The sequence below is a fragment of the Periophthalmus magnuspinnatus genome, chromosome 15 (genome assembly GCF_009829125.3).
Source record: "Periophthalmus magnuspinnatus isolate fPerMag1 chromosome 15, fPerMag1.2.pri, whole genome shotgun sequence".
Lineage (NCBI taxonomy): Eukaryota > Metazoa > Chordata > Actinopteri > Gobiiformes > Gobiidae > Periophthalmus > Periophthalmus magnuspinnatus.
The window spans coordinates 14,214,984-14,233,972 of NC_047140.1; the positions used below are offsets into that span (position 1 = coordinate 14,214,984).

The 18,989-nt window shown below is 38.4% G+C and overlaps 1 protein-coding gene across 1 annotated transcript; it reads left to right on the forward strand.

Annotated features, from left to right (window-relative positions):
* The first annotated feature begins 543 nt into the window (after positions 1 to 543).
* Positions 544 to 18,674, forward strand: sertad2b (SERTA domain containing 2b). Its single transcript, XM_033980271.2, has 2 exons — positions 544 to 756; positions 16,975 to 18,674. Exon 2 carries the CDS (start codon positions 16,979 to 16,981, stop codon positions 18,065 to 18,067), a length of 1,089 nt encoding a protein of 362 aa, XP_033836162.1. The 5' UTR covers positions 544 to 756; positions 16,975 to 16,978; the 3' UTR covers positions 18,068 to 18,674.
* Positions 18,675 to 18,989: the final 315 nt, after the last annotated feature.

Genomic DNA, 18,989 nt, shown 5'->3' on the forward strand with positions numbered 1-18,989 from the left:
GTTGTTTTTTTCCTCAAAGTTTTCAAGAAATTATTAATACATTTATATTAGAAGAATCAGGGCAGTTTTAGCCAGGTATTTTATCTTGACTTAACTTCACCTTTATGCTCTTATCATTAACTTCATATTTTCGATGACTATTTAAATGTCTCATCCAATAATATTCCTGATCCAAATAACCTACTAACCAAAACAACATTATAAAAACAATCAAAGCCTCAAATAAGCCGGACATCACTTGTAATTACGTATTTCAGCATATAATAATTCATTTTTATTCATTATTTTATTTATTTTGACAACATTATCTCAACTTTCATAGATGGAGGCTACTCTTTATCACAATTTGAACGTTTAAAAATCTTATAACGAATTAATTCACGCTTTGTTCACGGGATTATTACGTATAGTACACACTGCATCACCTTGTATCGTCATCAGTGCTGCACCCACACGTGTAGCCCACCACACATATGTATCAGCAGCAGCAGTGTCGTGGATCGTTCGTCCCACGGCCCTTGAATGCGCCTCTGCGTTCCTACGAGCCGAGCCGCCGTACTCTCCCCCTCCCTCTCCTCCTCCTCCTCCCTCTCCCTCTCCTCCACCTCCTCCCTCTCCTCCGCCTCCTCCTCTCAGCGCCATTGTGTGTCGGAGTCTCCGGCTGGGCACACACGGCTTGTTTTCCCCTCCGTGACCCAGCTAAGCGTTTCCGAGCTCCCCATGTTTCTGCTCCACTCCCCGCTGGACCTAAATGTGGTAAGTCTTCTAATCCATGCTAAAAAAAAAAAAATAAAAAAAAATTACAAAACAAACATTCCGAATATTATCTGAGCGGCGATTACGCAATTGCTGATAACCTATTTCTAATGTTTTCTGGGCGGTCATTGGAAGTGTTGAAGGTAGAGATGTCCATAGTCGAAACTTTGAGTTGTTCAAACGTGAAATTAAACTGTAAATGCAACGCTTTTGGTGCCGTTTTACGCATAGACCGTGCTGACTCCAAGATACGAGTCTGCGCCTTCTTCCAGCGGCGAGTGTTGTCTGCTAAACTTTTTTCATCTAAAATGCAACGGCTGCCCACGTCAAATAAGCCAAAAGTAGAAACATGCATTCTCACTACTTTAAAATACCGCGCGAAATGACCGAAAACCAAACCAACTTAACTGCTGTTTAGTTCGGACTTTTACGCACGTTGGTTAAAATGATATAATTCGTTTCTGTGTTTGCAAATGGGGCGTCCAAGCCAGTGTCAGATACGGAGATAAGAGCATACTACGTGCACTTACTACTCGTTCGTGCAAAATGGCATTTAAAACTCCACACAACATGCGTTTTTTGCCGCTCTGTCCTCGCTGTGTTCACGTTGCGTCTTGGCGTAGGGTCGCTGTAGTAGCAGTAGTAGTTGTTTGTTAATGGTTTATGCGCTAAAGCTGGTTTGGTTTGCACGTAGCTGCGCAGTGGAGCTGTTGAAAACGTGCATTGTAGCTCTTTAAAGCCAGAATAAACATTACAGGTCTGGTCTCACACCTCACGAGGGGGGGGGGGGGGGGGGGGGGGGGGGACACGTGTGGTTTAAAGTCAATGGGTTGGTGATAGTTTAGACTGGCTTGGTTAGGTCTTTGTAGTTGATTAGTAAATGCACCATTCATTAAAATATCGCCACTTATATGTTAAAACCTAGTAGTAGTTGTAGTAATAGTAACAGGTTAGTAGTAATTAGTTATTTAGGCCTACTTTTGTATCAGACTGTACTTTTATAGTTACCCTCTACTATTACTACCACTACTTTTTACTTTAAAGATTCAAAGAAGCTTTATTGTCAGTTTAAACGCTTTTCTTGAATACATTTATAATATTTTAAAGTAATAATATCTTACTCGAGTAGAAGTTTTGGCGTGGGCTACTCTTTCCGTTATATATATTGATATAGGCTGATATTTTAGTACGCAAGTTTTAGCCAAAAAAGATTCAAGTAAGTGTAGGAGAGCCTCTGCTTGTCTCCATGGAAATGTTCTTTCTCTGGCTATAATGTTCCACACAATGTTCCAAAGTATGGTTTTAACTTTCTATTTCTGTAGAATCGTTCAGTCACCTCCAGAAAGTGACAGACTGGTACTTTAGTTGTCAGAACCAAAAAATTCAAATGATTTAATGTTTTGCTCGTCTAATCACGATAACACAAAGTGACTCGCTGCCTCCAAAATAGTCACTCAGTACTCAAGTAGTTTTACACCAAGTACTTTTTTACTTTTACTAGTCTAGTCATTAACTCTATGTGGACTATTTCATTGTACGTTTGCCTGAGTCATAATATTAGGCTATCTGACGTAACTTGAGTATAATTTTGGCTAATGTTTCTGTCTTGGTTGAGATGTTGATGTAATGTTGCTGTACTAAACTGGTTGCACTTTGCATTTGTAACTGGAGTGCTTTCATTTTGAGTTATGAGGTGATTTTATTGTTTTATTTGACTTTATGATCTCTGACTTGCGTGATACATTTCTGCTACTAAAGCTACTAACTGCTAAAATAAGTGTTCATGTTTTATGTACAGTGCTTTAGGCTCTGTCTCTGTTGGTATTTCATAAGTTTTCATTTTTGATATGCAATGTGATTCATTTGTTTACTTAGAGTTGGAGTTTCCATTTGAAGGTCATGTGATGCTTGAGCTTTGGTGTTGTACAATGTGTATAGCATGGCAATTATCTCTGTCAAACTACATGAAAATGAATTACAAAAGGAGAGAGACATAGAATGACCTTTATCAGAGCTAACAAGTACTTCTACTTTTGTGCATTTATAAATTAGCTGTTTTTATTATCATTGTGGTGTTGAAATTGGTACCGAGCCTCAGTATACAGTGTTGTATTAACTAAATTAATCTGCATGAAAAATAAGCAAAGTAATTCAGCCTTGACTTCTGACTATACAAATGCACAGACACGCCCTCTACTGGAGCACTGAGGGAGTGGAGCAGTGTAAGTGAGGCTAAAAACATTAGCTGTTAGCATCAAGGTTGAGTATTTGACTGGGAGTGGAACATGTATCGAGAAATGGATAATATCTCAATTGTCATTCTATATGTCGGAAATTAGAATATTGATCAAAAGCTGCAGCCACAAAGAGCTAATTTAAAATAAAATTAGCAAAAAGTGTAGTGTAAGCTCCCAGAAAACAGATATTTCTTCATTTTATGGTCCATGCACGTGTTGTGTGATCATCTGAATGCTGTAATCAAGATAATATTTTTATTTACTTGTATTAACATAAACACCTCTGCTTGTTGCTGAACTGTTTATCCAGTTGTCACCATGTCACCCGGTCGTGCGAACAAAGCTACATTTTAGACGCATTAGTCACGAGCGGTCCAGCTTTTCCCGTGTGTCATCTGTGGCTGCTACTGTCATCATATCTAACACTGTATATTTTGATATTTATTAATTGTTGTTTAGTATTATTGTGATGTATATGTTGGAATTATGAAAAAAAATCTTTAAACTTTATTTTTCTCTGATATCAGGTAAAGTTTGGGTGGAGGGGTCAACGTGTTATCTGCAGATGCATACACAGTTGCACACGTGTTACTTTTTGAGGCCATTTCATTGACTTCCATTCATTTTCTGGAGATACATCTCTACTTTAGTACTCTAGTTACTACTTGATTTGACCGATTTAACTCATATCTTTACATAAAATACCCACCCACCACATTAAAATTTGGACTAAACCTGGACAAATGTGAACCATCTCTGAGAAAAAAAAAAAAAAATGTATTGGCACGCACTGATCTAATGGCTAGTGAGTGCATGAGGTGAGTGAGCAATTATTTTGTTTTTAAATTATGGTGTCAAAATAGAAAATATCGTCTGGCAGTTATCAAAACACTAGAATTTTATGTTTTGGGATTATACCACCCAGAAATACTTACCCCAAATCCTATCTATTTTTAACCCCAAATGTATAATTCCCACACAGTGTACACCCCCGAACACAACGTGGTCACATGTTGTCACCCTGCACCACTCCTCCGGTCTCTTCATTCACTCTCTCCATCTGATCCGGCCTCATTCACTCTGCTTTGTCTTTTCTCAGGTTCCGTGTTTGCTCCAGGAAGTGTCTGCTTAGCTGTTAGCATACACCAGGGACTGCAGACTTTAGGTTATAACAATGATGCATAACAATAGCGCTTTTCTGCAGTACTTTGTTAAAATGCAATTATTATTATGATTTATTAATTAAGATTAAACAAAAAAGGCAATTGATAAGTTGATTGTCAAAAAAGTCAGATTTTGGAGTTTGAAGATGCAAATACCAAATGTAAATATGAATTGAATTATTTAAAAAGGCCTTTGCAATTGTTCAAATCAGTATTTACTCCTGTATTGCAACATATTAAAATCACATTATGTTTGTTTCATTAACTGTTATCAAACAAAAATATATTAAATGTCCCCATAAGATTGCAAATTGATAAGGTTAAGTTCATCCTTTATTGGGAAATTTGTCATCTGTATTTGACCCGTTTTCAGGAGAACTGGGACTAGCTCAAGATCTTGAGAGTCAGGACTACCACAGCTGGAGGATTTGACCTGTTGTGCATGTTTTGGTTTGATGGGGGAAACCGTAGTACCCACAGGAATCCTGCACTGACACGGGGAAAACATGCAAACTCCACACAGAAAGCCATTCTCTACTACCAACGTGAGATTGTAGCCCTGCAATTATAGTCAGTTTTTTCCCCTTTTAGCGTACAAGTTTGGATAGTTCAACAACATTCTGGCTATTTTTAGTAAACTTAAGATACTTGTTATAATTATTATCTAATTTTGATACTAGTTAAGTAATTTATCAGGCATGGATTTTTGGACGAATATATCAGAGGCACAGGGAAAGCACTTAGGTCTAAGTCTGGGCAAACACAGCATCATAAAATAGTGTTTCGGTCTGATCTAGTTCCACTTCACAGTTTACTGCAGAGAAACTGACTAAATACTTCTACTGTGGCAGAGTGGTTACCCTCTCTCCTCTTCTCATTGAGGAGGTTTTGGGTTAGACTCCCGATCGCTCTGAGTGGAGTGTGCACGTTCTCTCTGTGTTACTGTGGCAGAGTCGTGAGGGAAGGAGGGAGGGAGAGTGTTGACGGCAGAAAGCGGAGAGAGAGGAGGAATAGTCATAGAGAGAGAGGGAGCATGTAGACTGGAGTTGACCTAAATCTGCCTGCACTTCGTCTTTTTATTTATAGACTTAAAGAGATGAGTGTACGAGCTGCGATTACAAGAGTTTTGACTCAAACTCCACTGAGCCAAGTGTGTCAGTCGAACAGGCAAAAGAGCACAATATGGAAGTTTAGTCACATATGTAAGGAAGTCAGCCACTACAATGAAGAGGCTTTCACCAGGCAACAAGTCCACAAATTCACAACGATATCAACTTGCAAATCCTCCAGTTAGGTATTCCTGACCAAACCTGGATTTGAACATTTGGGTTTCTTGCACCGCTCCTTTAAAGACGGGATATTAGACTTCTGTGGGGTATTAATTGCTAACACAACATATTTAGATCACCATGTTTTATTGTTTTGAAAAATGCTATGTTCGCTGAAAACAACGTATTAACATGTTTTATAAGTTTCACTTTCGTTTTTGCTGCTCTGAGTCTCCACTCTCTTTGCTCCCCCACACTCACTCCTCCTTCAGAGCACTATCACAATACAATCAGCGTGAATCCTGTTAATGAAATGACTCCACATTGCATCAGGTTTGTGAAGTTGTAGCGTATTGTTTTTTGTCATGCATTTGTATTATTGATCTAAAAGTTGCTGATTTATCGATGACTAAAATCATTGCTAGTTGCAGCCCTACTGATCAGCTCCCAAATCCATAACGTGCATTGTGTAATTGTCCAGCTAAGGTAGCCCCGACCAAGTCTAGTCCAAGGTCTGGACACTTAGACATCGAAGGATAGGTCAAATGCAGAGGTATTTGACTACTAGCAAAACAAAAATTGAGAAAAAATAATAGTGTTTTATCATACCATGTGGTCTTATACTAGTTCTGCGGAAGCTCGAGATCATTCTACAACTGTTCAGAAAAGGTCAAAAGTGTTGTTTGTGTGATTTTTTTTTTTTAAATGTTCAAATTAGTATCTAGTTTTGATTCTAGTTTTAGTATTAATTAGTATCTGATTTTTGCTATTTTTGGCAACACTAAACTCCCTGGCTTGTTAATCAGTTTATAATTGTGACATTTTTAATTCTCTTTATTAAATCTTCAAAGTTAATTTATTTGGAGGCATTTTACAGTGTTGGTTTTATTGCAGGTGGAATATGTAAGAGATTCTGGTGTGATGCACAGCTGACCCCTGTCACATGAGCTTTGTGTGGTCACGTGATCTGTCCTGCTGCGTGATTGGTCCGTTTGCTTCACTTTCAGTCTACCCTTCAAAGTTTGTCTCCAGTCTAAAGCCACTTACACAACAATTATAGTATAAGGGAAAAAAAGTTTATTAAATTTAAATTCAGAACTTGAAAGTTGGTCATCTTATCCAAGCTGAGGAGCAGAGGCCATTGTTTCTGTATTAATTATGTAAAAAGTAAGTCCACCAATATTGAACAAATTATTTATAATACACAGACTTGGAAATATTAATTTTAAACACTGTTTTTACCTTTCAATGTGCTTTTTCCTCCTCTAGTGCTTGTAAACAGCTGGTTGCCATGACAGCAGTAGTGGAGTAAACAGTTTCATGGTGATGTAAACGGTTTCCATGGTGACTTGGTAAACAGTAAGATGAGAGGGTTGGCTTTCAAAAATGTTGTGTACATTTTTAAGAAAATTTCCCCAGTAATAATAACATTTTCTGAAAACCATCATTAAACATGTGATTCATGTCAGACTTCAACAATTATTGATATTAATAAAAGAAAAAAAATATAGTTGTAATAAAAAAAAAATGTTCTCCCCAAATTTGCAACCCATCTGAACTCGTCTGGTCCCTTTCAAACTTTAAAGATTATTGATAGGCTGTAAATGTATAAATACAATAAATGAATAAATGATAGATTTTCTTTGTTTTTTTTGTTTTATTATTTTTTATTCAAATGGAATTGTCCCCTTTGTGACTTATAGCACGGCTTTAGTCCCGATTTAGTCCTAGTTTATACCAGTTTATTACCAATCACTTTGTTGTTCAATGCTTGAGAGCTGGAACAAAATTTCTTCGGGGTTAATATTTATCATGGGGACTTTTTCTTTGCACTAGTGGGAAACATTTTGTTATTTTTCTGTAGTGTGGTGAGATTTGAGCTGTAGCAAGTTGACTAAGCGACTTCTACTGTATGACTCATTATAGGTACAAACTAAAATGTTTTGTTCTGCTGTGAATTTCATATTTATTTAAAGATATTGCACATTTAGAATATTTTTTGATATAAGCTGTCATTTTCAATATTTTAATTTATTGTCCATATTTTCTTCAGTGGTGGTACGTTCTGCAGTGAGCCCGCCCTGCTCCTGGTCCATGTGCTTGGTGCTACATTAGCGTAGCCTGGTTAGCTCTGTGTGTTCAGTGCACATAGACCTCAAATAGCCCATGGTGTGGAGAGAGAAAGAGGGGAAGAGGAGGAGAGGGGTAGAAAAGGAAGGGAAGGAAGGAGGAGCGAGAGGGGGAAGGTAGTGGGGAAGAAAGGGCAAAGAAGTGGGATAGATAGTGGGAAATGGAGAGACAGAGAGAGGGGAGGAGGAGGGAGGAGGATGGAGAGGGAGGGAGAGTGACAGAGGGAGATGGTGGGAAATTGAGGGAGAGAGAGGAGGAGGGAGGAGGATGGAGAGAGGGAGGGAGAGTGACAGAAGGAGGAGCGGGACAGCGAGGTAGGGGGAGAGAAAGGAGAGGCAGGAAGGAGGAAGAAAAGGGGAGTAGGGAGAGGAAGTAGGGAGAGAGAGGGAAAGAGGAAGGAGAACAGAGGAGGACGAAAAGAAAGGCGGGAGGAGAGCTAGCAGAGGAGGAGGAAGGGAGGGGGCGGGGAGAAAGAGAGGGAAGGTATAGGTGGGACAGAGGAGGTTGGGGAGAGGAGAGAGAAAGGGGGAGAAGGAGAGAAGAGGAAGAAGGGAGAGAGAGGGGAGGGGGAGAGGAGCAGAGATGAGGAGAGGGTTATGAGGGGAGGGGGGGGGGGGGGGGGTGCTCGGCATGGAAAGCAGTGTATCCGGTTACACTATCATAACATGACTGCAGTCTCACTCTGCACCAGGACTCTGCACACGAGGCCTGCATGCAGAGAGCCATTACAGACCAGGGACCAGTGCACAAGACACAGGCCGTGTGTAAGACCGAGGCAGTGTACTACGGCTGCAAGAATAATCACTGTTTGATCTGAACACTGCACTTATTTAAGTAACATATTCTTCTCTAAATAACAAAATATTCTGTGTTATTCTGTAAAAGCTGTTTAGACCTCTACAAACAAGTTGAAACATGAAATGAATGGGATTCTTGTATTAGTTTGTTCATTCAGATTTCAGTCTTCTTTCAAATCTCAAAGGCTCCTGGACATTGTAGAAAGTGCACTTGTATCTGAATATTTCATTTAAAACACAAATCTGTTCTGGATATGCAGATAGATGGATAGATATTGTATTTTGTGTTTCAAATTGTGCAGCCCCATAATGTACTTCTAATGTATTTCTACCATGTTATAATGTTGTTGCCTCATCAAAAACACGCCCGAAGAGTTGTTAGAGGACATCCATGCATATTTCAGTATTTTAGCGATCTCTCTCGGACCCTACTTGATCCCTAAGAGTCTGTCTAATATTCAGCTCACAAGCCTACGTCATCCATGCTCCCACACAACAATTCTCCATAAATATACAAAACTATGATACAAAAGTGTACACAACAACTTGACAAGCCTGATGCGATGTACAGTAGTTTCATTAGCGGGATGCGCGCTGATGATGTTGTGATAGTGTTCTGAAGGAGTCACTTAGCTCGGAGGGGAAACGGAGAGCATTAAAAATTAAAGTAAAACTTATAAAACATGCTAATTATTTTTTTTGTGAATATAGTATTTATAACAACTAAAGGTTACATGGAGATCTAACTATGTTTTGTAATACCCCTCTTAAAGTATTTTTTTCCAGATTTTATACACCAGGATTACGGTTATTACATACTTTTCTGCTCTTTGATGACAAAAAATACTATGAATCATAAATTACAACAGCCATAAGATCTTGTTTTCTCCACTCTTGTGTAGGATGCACTGATCCTGCTTTGTCAGTTCCGATAACAAATACTTTGCCTTTAAGTATCTACAAAACAATTTCTATCCAAACACCAGCCTGCAAATAGTAGTTTTATTGCATTCATTAATAGACCAAAGATGTAAACCAAACCATTATATTTAAACCTATACTTCACATTTTCCAAGATTACCACTGATATCCATTCACCAGTATAGTATTAATTCAAGCTCAAAATACCACTGCATTATGTCATCAGGTGGTACTGCATAGGCTCAGTTCTTTTGTTTTCTCCTATGATTTAGCACTGCACAGGTTCCTTCTGTTGTCCTGTTTGTATTCACTCTGAGCTCATCTTTCTCTCTATAGCAGAGTCCTGTTTCAAAGACGGTCACATGTTCAAGAGTCAAAGGTTAATTAAGGTGCAAGTCTAAATTTGAAGTCGACTCTCAGAACTGCAGGGCTGTAGTTTGAAGAAATTCTTGATCAACGGATTATGTGCAACGATTAAAGGCCATATACACAAAATAGATTCTTGTAAGCTTTAAGCCATGTTAGAATGTTGTTATCTCGTCAAAAACATACCCAGAGTTGTGTTTTGTTTCATTTACACATGTTTGAGTAATCCTTTATTATTAGTCTGTACATCTCCAAAGGTCAAAATGCTCTGTTCCACCCTGTGATGTCATGTAGTGGTAGTTTTCAAGTTAACTGCTGTCTTTTACCTTTTGTTCAGTAGATGAGAGAAGAGAACCATTATTTGTCCCACAATGGAGAATTTCCAGTGTTGCAAGGCACAACCAAGAAAAAAATCTATGAAAGTAAATATTAGAAAGATTCTAATGACAGGCACTGCATGAACACAGTGGAAAACGTCTGTATTAGCACATGACATCACAATGTGTAACAGAGTGCTTTCTGTTTGAGAGAAGAACTCGGTCTAAATATGCAGGGTTTGTGTTAAACATGTGTCAATGAAACAAGACTCTCGGTATGTCTTTGATGAGGAAACAACATAACATAGATCAGAAAATCGGGTAATAGTGGGCCCTTTAATCGACTCAAAGGCGTACTACAGGGAAGTATTTGTAAGCTACATCTTTATCAGTGACCTTTATCAATAACCCTAACCCCTCAAAAAAAGAGATGAGAGATAAATAATACAAGGCTTGAAAATCCGGTTTATTTGTAAAGTCTATGTTCCCTAACCTTATTATTAAAATAGTGTAGCAGGAGCAGTAGTAGCAGGAGCAGTAGTAGTAGTAGTCGCCGCAATAGTAGTAATTGTTGTAAATAATGAGCAGATGCACGTGAGGGGTTTGGCTTCTGGTATTTACATTGTCTGTAACATAATCATGGGATTAATACAAATTAAATACATGTTTGAATATATTAAAATAAAGTAATTAATTCAATAGTCATAGAAGTATTATGAAAAGTAGTTGTATAGTATAGTATGGTAATAGTAGGGGTAATAGTTGTGATAATAATAGTAACAGTAGTGGTAAAAGTAATGGATAGAGAAATGTAATAGTATCAGTAGTAGGACTAGATCTAGTAATAGTCATAGTAGTACTTCTACTATTGTGGGAGCAGAGGACAGAGGAATGCAGGGGTGGGGCCTCTGGTATGTTTCTGTTTGTGACTCAGGAGCAGCTGCCTCTGACTTTCTGTCTTTATTCTCAAAAGTCAGAATTGGTTAAGAGTTATTTTATATACACGTTGTACTTAAACATGTGGAAAGTTGAGGACAAGGCTGCAGGATTTGGATTTTTTTTCTGAGACGCACTGAGATTGTGATTAGGTTTTAGTATTCTATTCAAAGTTCACATTCCGTGTCCAGGAGAATTGACAAAAAGACTGAATATAAACTGACAACCTAATACAAGAATCAGATTTCAGAACATGTTTGAACAGATCTTAACTACAGGGTTAGCAGTTTTTATGCAGAATAAGACCGGAGATTTTGTTGTTTGCGAAGGAAATTATGGCACTTCAAAATTGCAGCCTTTGTGATTGTCTGATTGTGTCCATTTAAATTTCGATTCGATCACGATTAATATTGCAGCCTTAGTTCTGGACCTGGACCATGTGATCAAAAGTATTTGTGCAGTTGCAGTGATTAGTGTTTGTAGCAGTGTTTGGTGGTTTTATTCCTTCATACTATTGTGTCCACCTTAACTGTATGAATGCACTATTTTTCTGCCAGTAAGCCCCAGGGCAACTGTGGCTACAAAAGTATAGTTATGACTAGTTTGGAGAAGGAAGTGCAAAATGATTATTATTATTTTAGAAGTTAAAGCAGTTAGTAGTGTTAGAGGTAAGACTTTGACCCTCATCATCAGAACAATTAATTTCTGCACTGTAAAAGATTGAGATGAAATATCCCTTTAGCAAATTGTGTACCATAAAAGCTGATGGCAAAAACCAAAATCAATAATCACTCCATTACCCAATGCTGTCAAAGGTGCACTTGATAACTTTTTTTATTACTTTGCCTAAAATATTCCACAGTATGCCATTAAAGGTATGTATTTTGTAATAACCAAATTACATTTTATTGCTCAAAAACCTGCATATTTACTGTGCACAGAGTCCTCAATAGACAAACAAATTACCAGAAAAGTTACATTGTGTAACTTTATAGTCTCATTATGAGCCGATAGTTTCGCGGAGGCTCTGACCTACTTTATTATCACGCACTGTTCTCCTCAAACATTCGGACAATGTTTGAAGCAACATTTAAATCCAGAGGCAGGTTATCTAAGGTGAGGCGCAGGAGTTAGCTTACATGGTTTATGGGCCGGGTTCATCTTGGGTAACAGTTTGATGAAAGTAATAGATTTACTCTCGCTCTGTGACTTTTTAAACTTTCAGTTCTCTTTGTAAAGCTTTTTTTTTAAATTTTATCCTTGAAAAGCGCTACAAACAATATTTACTCTTGTACCCATTTACAAAATTTTGCAGATTGATATTTAAATTTTATGGCTACTTGGACGTATTCACTCCAGTTGAAAGAATTCAGTTTTTGTTTACTAAAATTATTTAAACTATTTCTTTATTTTCCTTCAGCTTTCCAATGTTCAGATGGCATTGCAGCATTTTCTTGTTAAATTTGTTTCAGAAATATATATGAAATATATTTTAGGGCTGTAGGCCTTTAGTTGTTTAGTCAATTAACTGATCGATGGTGTTGACTAATGATTTTATTTACATTATAAGGATTTTTATGGGGCAGTATTAGAAAAGTGAAGGGAATGAGTGAGTTAGCTAAAGATTTTGTATTTTTTGGTATTTATATGTAAAAAGGCAGATTAAACTCATGATTCACAACTTTAATCTGTCTTTATATAAATACATTGTTTCTTATTACTTTTTCTGCATAAATAATAGTTTTTGCATGAACTCCTGAGCAGGTGTCGTCCTGTGAGTGCAGTTTGGGTCAGATACACAGAGACACACAATAGTAAATACTTGATTTTAAAAAAAAAATATACGTTGCAAGTCGTATCCAATATTTGTCAGATACGATCAAACATGCTCATCTCTGGTAGTCGAGTTCAGTGTGAATCGTGTTCCCGTTTCTGTGTCTTGTTGGAGGTGGGGCTTGCGCTGTGGAGAAGGACAGGGATTGACTGCTGGAGCTGTCACTCTGGATTACCCTCAGAGACACTGCAGAGAAGCACTGCTCTGCTGCCTCTTTCACATGCTCTCTGTGCTTTATCAGTACAACAAATTGGTGCATTCATACCTGTCTGTCCAGACTTTACCTGTCAGTGCTTAGTGGTAGATCATTCACCCACACACTAGAGGGTTGCCAAATCAATCCCAAAGATTGATCTACTATAAGAAATGGTAGTTTACTTTCCTGTTTGCAAAGAGACGGGAATAATGCAATATCTGAGACTAGTGCATGCTACATTTGTGTCCCTGAGCAAGACACCTTAATCAGCTTTCCTATATATGGATTGGTGGGTGGTATAGTGAGTGTTTGGTGGTGCAGATTACTAGCCCTGCTTATGTCAGTTTACCCCAGGGAAGATGAGGCTACAGAACTCTTACCAGCAGTTGAGTGGAAGTACCATTATACTACCACTAGTACTAAGATTTAAGCTTAGCCTTTATTGTCTCCACAGGGAAATTTGTTTTCTGCAGTTGGCCCATCCTTCAATGCCACTGGAGCACTTCAAGGTACCCATCTCCAGATCTTGAGCTAGTCTTGGTCGGGACTACTTTAGCTGGAGGATTTGACCGATCGTGCATGTTTTGGGTTGATGGGGGAAACCGGAGTGCCTGAAGAAAACCCACCCAGACACAGGGAGAACATGCAAACTCCACACAGAAAGACCCAGGTGGTCGGGGAATCAAAACAGTTTTGTTACCTTCTTGCTGTGAGGCAACCGTGCGAGCAACTCTGCCACCATGCTGCCACTACTTCTCCTACTACCTCCCACTACTACCTACTTTATTACTGCTATTACTGCTACTTCTACTGATACTACTGCTATGACTATTCCCACGACTAGTCCCTCTAATATATCTGCTACTACTACTGCTATTTCACTAGACTTCACATCTACTCCTGATCTGCTTCTCTTTCCGGTCCTGCTGTATACCACCCTTTTCCCTCCTCTCCTCCCCCCTCTCTCTCCTCCTGTCCTCCTCTTCCTCCTCTCCTCCCCCTCTCCCTTCCGTCTCTCTTTCATTCTAAAGTATGTCTCTCCTCTCTTTGGGGGAGGGGCTGTGCTGCTGCCTGTGGCCTGTGATCCTGAGCTACTGAAACCTCTTACATAACTGTGTGACTCTAGCATGCACCACCTACTATCAGCTATCTTAATAACAACTACATGTGACTATAGGTAACTATATGTACCACAGTTCTGAAATACCCCAGTATACATTTATTGATTTTTACCTTATAACAAATTAGGGGTGTTCCATATATCGCAATCGAACTGAAACTGCTATTTGAGTTGGCGCAATTATCAAATCGCAAAGGGCAAAAAATCTTGTTGTACCTCTAGTTTAGACCTCTACAAACATGTTCTGAAATGCGTGGGATTCTTGTATTAGTTTATCAGTTCAGATTTCAGTCTTCTCTCAAATGTTAATGCTCTGGTGTTGTTTACAATGTGCACTTTTTCTTTTTTTTACATCTGTATTCCCAGCTGCATTACTGTTACAAAAATCATGATTAGGTTTTGAAACCCTATGAGTAATGTTTTCTCAAGCATGGGTCTAAAATGCATTATTTTGCAACAGTAGCTTGATAAAGCAGAGGATTGACCATGATGCTTTGCTCCTTTTCAGTGCAGTGCAGTAGAACATGAAGAAATTATTGTCATTAAACCTTTTAGTCTTTATCTTTTTGTAACTTTGATAGATGACTTTTCAGGACATTTCTGGGCAATACTAGTCTCTATAACAGATATACACCTTATATTTTGAGGATTGGGGATTATGAGCTCAACGATTTGGGGAAAATATCTAGTTGTGATTTTTCTGACAGGCGTTGCGTTTTAATAATAGATTCTGTTCAAAGTTTACATGCAAACCAGAAGAATTGACAAAAAGGCTGAACTATGAACTGACAAAGTAATCCAAGAATCACATTTTAGAACATGTTTGTACAGATCTAAACTACAGGGTTAGCAGTTTTTGTGCAGAAAAAGACCAGATAGTTTGTTTGTGGAGGAAATTATGGTACTTCAAAAACTGCAGCCTTTGCGATTTGCTAATTGCGTCCATTCACATTGCATTTTCAGTCAGTTCAGTTGCGATTAATCTTGCAGTTCTATTGTGAAGGCTGTACTACCTTTCTGCTTGTCTGGTTTAGTGAATGCCTGTTTCTTTAAATCCTTTGGACAGGTTCAGCTCAGAGTGGTTAAGACCTGACTAAGCTCCCATCTTACTTCTCTTCAATATGAAGTAGTTGAGAAGCGATTCATGCTACTATATTTGAGGCTAACCTTACACATGCACAGGCAATGTCCACACTATTGAAACTAGTATCGAAACTAGATACTCATTTGACCAAGTATTGATACTACAAAAGTCACATTCACAGGACAGAAATGAACCTTTCCTGAATAGATTTAGAATGATCTTGAGTTGTATCAGAATAAGTATAAGACACATAGACTAGTATACGCCCATGGATGGAACCTACCTAGACGACTGAGGGATTACACAGATATAAGGCCTCTTGGAAATATAAAAGAAATTACTACGATGTAATTTTCAAAGTAATATTCTATCGTCTAAATAAAGAGTGTTTTATATTATCATCGTGGTATCAGAATCTGTACTCACTTTCTTAGTACCGAAATCAAGTTTGAAATTTTAGTATCGTGACAACACTAATGTTTGCAGCACCGCATGTTTCTAAAAATTGTTATACTGATTTATTTTGTCAACCCTACTATTAAGGGATCAAAACTTTAAAATGCGACCTTGAAAAATGCTCGGGTTTACCTTTCACAGAAATGCATTTATTTGGCATGTCGTTTTTTTATATTGGTGAAACGATAAATGATCTAGTGCATTTTGTGCTTTTACTGGAATAACACGACCAGATTTGACAAAAATAAAACTACATTTGATTAGAGACTTGATTTATGGTATAAAGACGTTATATTGGTAAGAGAAAAGTGGTGTGTCTCTAGTTGTGCTGCTTATGAAGTAAAGGGTCACAGTGAAGGTGACACAGTGACTATTGTTCACCAAAAGAGGGCAGCAGAGTAACATGGAGCTGCAGTAAAAACCCAAGGCAGAAATGATTTGTTATGTAAATTGTATTCACTTTACAGGCTATAAAAATGTTTAAGTTATTATTACTTTATTATTTTATAAAACTAGAGTTAACTCCTCCTCCATAAACCACTTAAATAAACCAGTGGTCCCTCTAATATACCTTAATGGTAAACTTTGTAAATACAGCATTTTGAGGCTAAATAAAAGATTCACAAAAGCTTCAAAAAGAGTTTTCTACTACCACAGATTCAGATATCATACATGTATATAAAATGTATGTATTTTAAAATTATTCAAGTATGTTTTAGATGTAACAGTAAATAATTGTCTAAATTGGTTCAAGTTGTATTTGCATTTTAACATGAAACGAGTACAATGTTTCTGATTGTCTCCATGGAGATAAGTTTAATGTCATACAGTGGAACATTCTTGGCAAGTAATCACATCATGGAGAGCTGGTGGATTGCCCTCCACCAGAAAAATTTCAGAATGATAAAAAATTAGGACCATTGCCATAACATTAGCAAATAACAATTTCAAACAAAATCCCCTTTTGAAAGGTAAAAAGTCCTCAGAATATTGCCTTTAACAGAAATTTCAAACCAAAACATGTCAAATAATTTAAAGAGGACCTATTATTCAAAAAGAGCTTTTAACCATTTTATAGTTTTCATTTAGAATCTTGAAGTTGTATTTAGTGTGATTCGTACATGTTTGAGTAGGTTTTCTCCTCTATTCAAGACGTCATTGCTCCTTTGTTATGATGACGTTTAAAGCAACGTCAACCTCAACATTTGCAACCTTCTAATCCAGAAGTCAGTGGACATGTTAGACCAATACTGTTATTTTAAATCTCCAAACTATAACATAATGATCCATGGGTGTCATAGATTATAACTTTATAGCAGACACAAGGACATTTTGTCTTCTTTAAAAAATATTAAGGAACACCTCTAACTTTGGCATTTCTGTCTTGTTTCAGATTTATGTTCGGTAAAGGCCACAAACGGAAGCTGGATGAGGATGAAGCGGGTCTGGAAGGCAAAGCGCTGGAGGTGGCGGGCTCTTGTCCGGAGGGTCTGTCCAAAGTCTCGTACACTCTCCAACGCCAAACCATTTTCAACATCTCCCTCATGAAACTCTACACGCAGCGACCTGGCGAGCCTAGCCTGCAACGCCGCGTACTCATCAACAACATGCTCCGAAGAATCCAAGACGAGCTCAAACAAGACGGAACCCTGCGACCGCTGCTCCTCCCCCCCTCCCCTCCTCCTGACGACCCACTGGACGAAGGATACCGCCAAGCACCGCCCACGTTCGGAGTCCTTGTCCAATCGCAGCCTTCTGCTTTGCTAATGGGCCCACCTCCTTTGTCGCCGCACCCAATGGGATCACCCGCTTCACCCAATCCGCCTCCCCTGCCTTCGCTGCCGCCTCAGGACTGCCCTCTAGAGGCGTGTCTCACTCCTGCGTCGTTACTAGAGGACGATAACATGGAGAGTATGGAGAATGCGACCTTTAGCATCGCGACTCCACCCACTCCTCCCGTATCGCCACGTCCCGCAAGATTCCAATCAATGGAGCCGGATATCGCTACTTCACGGACAATATCAGCTAATGGTAACACGCTAACCATTTCTACCTCCCAGCTAGCCAGAGAGCACCGCGTTAAACCGGAACCAGCTAGCGTCTTGCAGGCAGAACTCCGGTTATTGGACCCTTTACCCACACTGCCCTCTGGAGGTAGCCTATCCCCGGACCCGCCCTCTTCTTCGCCATCCGGTTTCCTTTCCGATTTAGCTTTAGATGACGTCCTATTTGCTGATATTGACACGTCTATGTACGATTTTGATCCCTGTACAACAACAACGACATCAACGACGACAGGAAGTGCGGCCATAGCGACAGCAGTGGGCGGGATTTCCAAAATAGCGCCCGTGGTAACTGCGGACGACCTCATCAAATCGCTAGCGTCGCCATACAATGGTCCCGCCCCCCAAGTTTCGTCCAATCAGCCTTTCAAGATAGATTTAACAGAACTTGATCACATTATGGAAGTATTGGTTGGGTCCTGATTTACTTTAAACATCCAGGAAAAAGACTGGAAATATTTTGGGGGGAATTTTTGGAGTTTTAAATGTTTTGTTTTGGATTATTCTTTTATTTTTATGATAAATGAACTGTTAATGTCGGAAAATTGTAAGCATCAAAATTAAGATGTCAGTTTGAACTACTCCATGCACTGTGCTGGCCTTTTCTGAAGAAACCGGGACGCAATTCAACACACAACATTCATGCTTGTATTTCTAATTTCATAAAGATTTAGATGCACAATTTCCTTAAAGCTCCAAGTTTACGGTATTTTATAATCTGTTATAATGTTGTTTCCTCATCAAAAAACAAACCTGGAGTTGTGTTTTGTTTTATTCACTTGTTTAACACATGAACTCTTCATATTTAGACTGTTCTTCTCTCTTTAAACTCCGTACACCTTCACTGGGTCAGCCCTGGTATTTCCAATTTTTACCGAACAAAAGATAAAAGGTAGCTGTTCACTTGAAAACAGCTATCACTGCATGAAACAGCATTTTGAGCTCCAGGTGTTTTTGATCAGCATTCTAACATAACAGTCCATTTTGTGTAATATAGGAATTTTTATTCTAAACTTTTATTATTTTACGCATTTATGTTTTAATTATAATGCAATATTGTTTCTGCCCAACTAGTTGGCACAAAATTCAGTCAAGTCTGCAGATTTCTGAATCAGATTCAGAATTTTTGGTCCAATTGCAGTCACGTCAAATATATTGTTATGGATTGTAAAAATGTTTAATGTGTATTAAATGTTATAAATGCAGCTATGCACAAATGAAATTTTTATGATATGTAACAGTTTTTACAATTTTGAACCAAAAATTTTGCAAGATATAACTGCAACTTTTTAAGATAAAGTAAAGAAAAAAATCGTAAAATTTGTTTGCCTATATATGGGATTTA

Bases quoted from the DNA above. Each gene is read 5' to 3' on its own strand.
- sertad2b (XM_033980271.2), top strand. From the start codon at position 16,979: ATGTTCGGTAAAGGCCACAAACGGAAGCTGGATGAGGATGAAGCGGGT.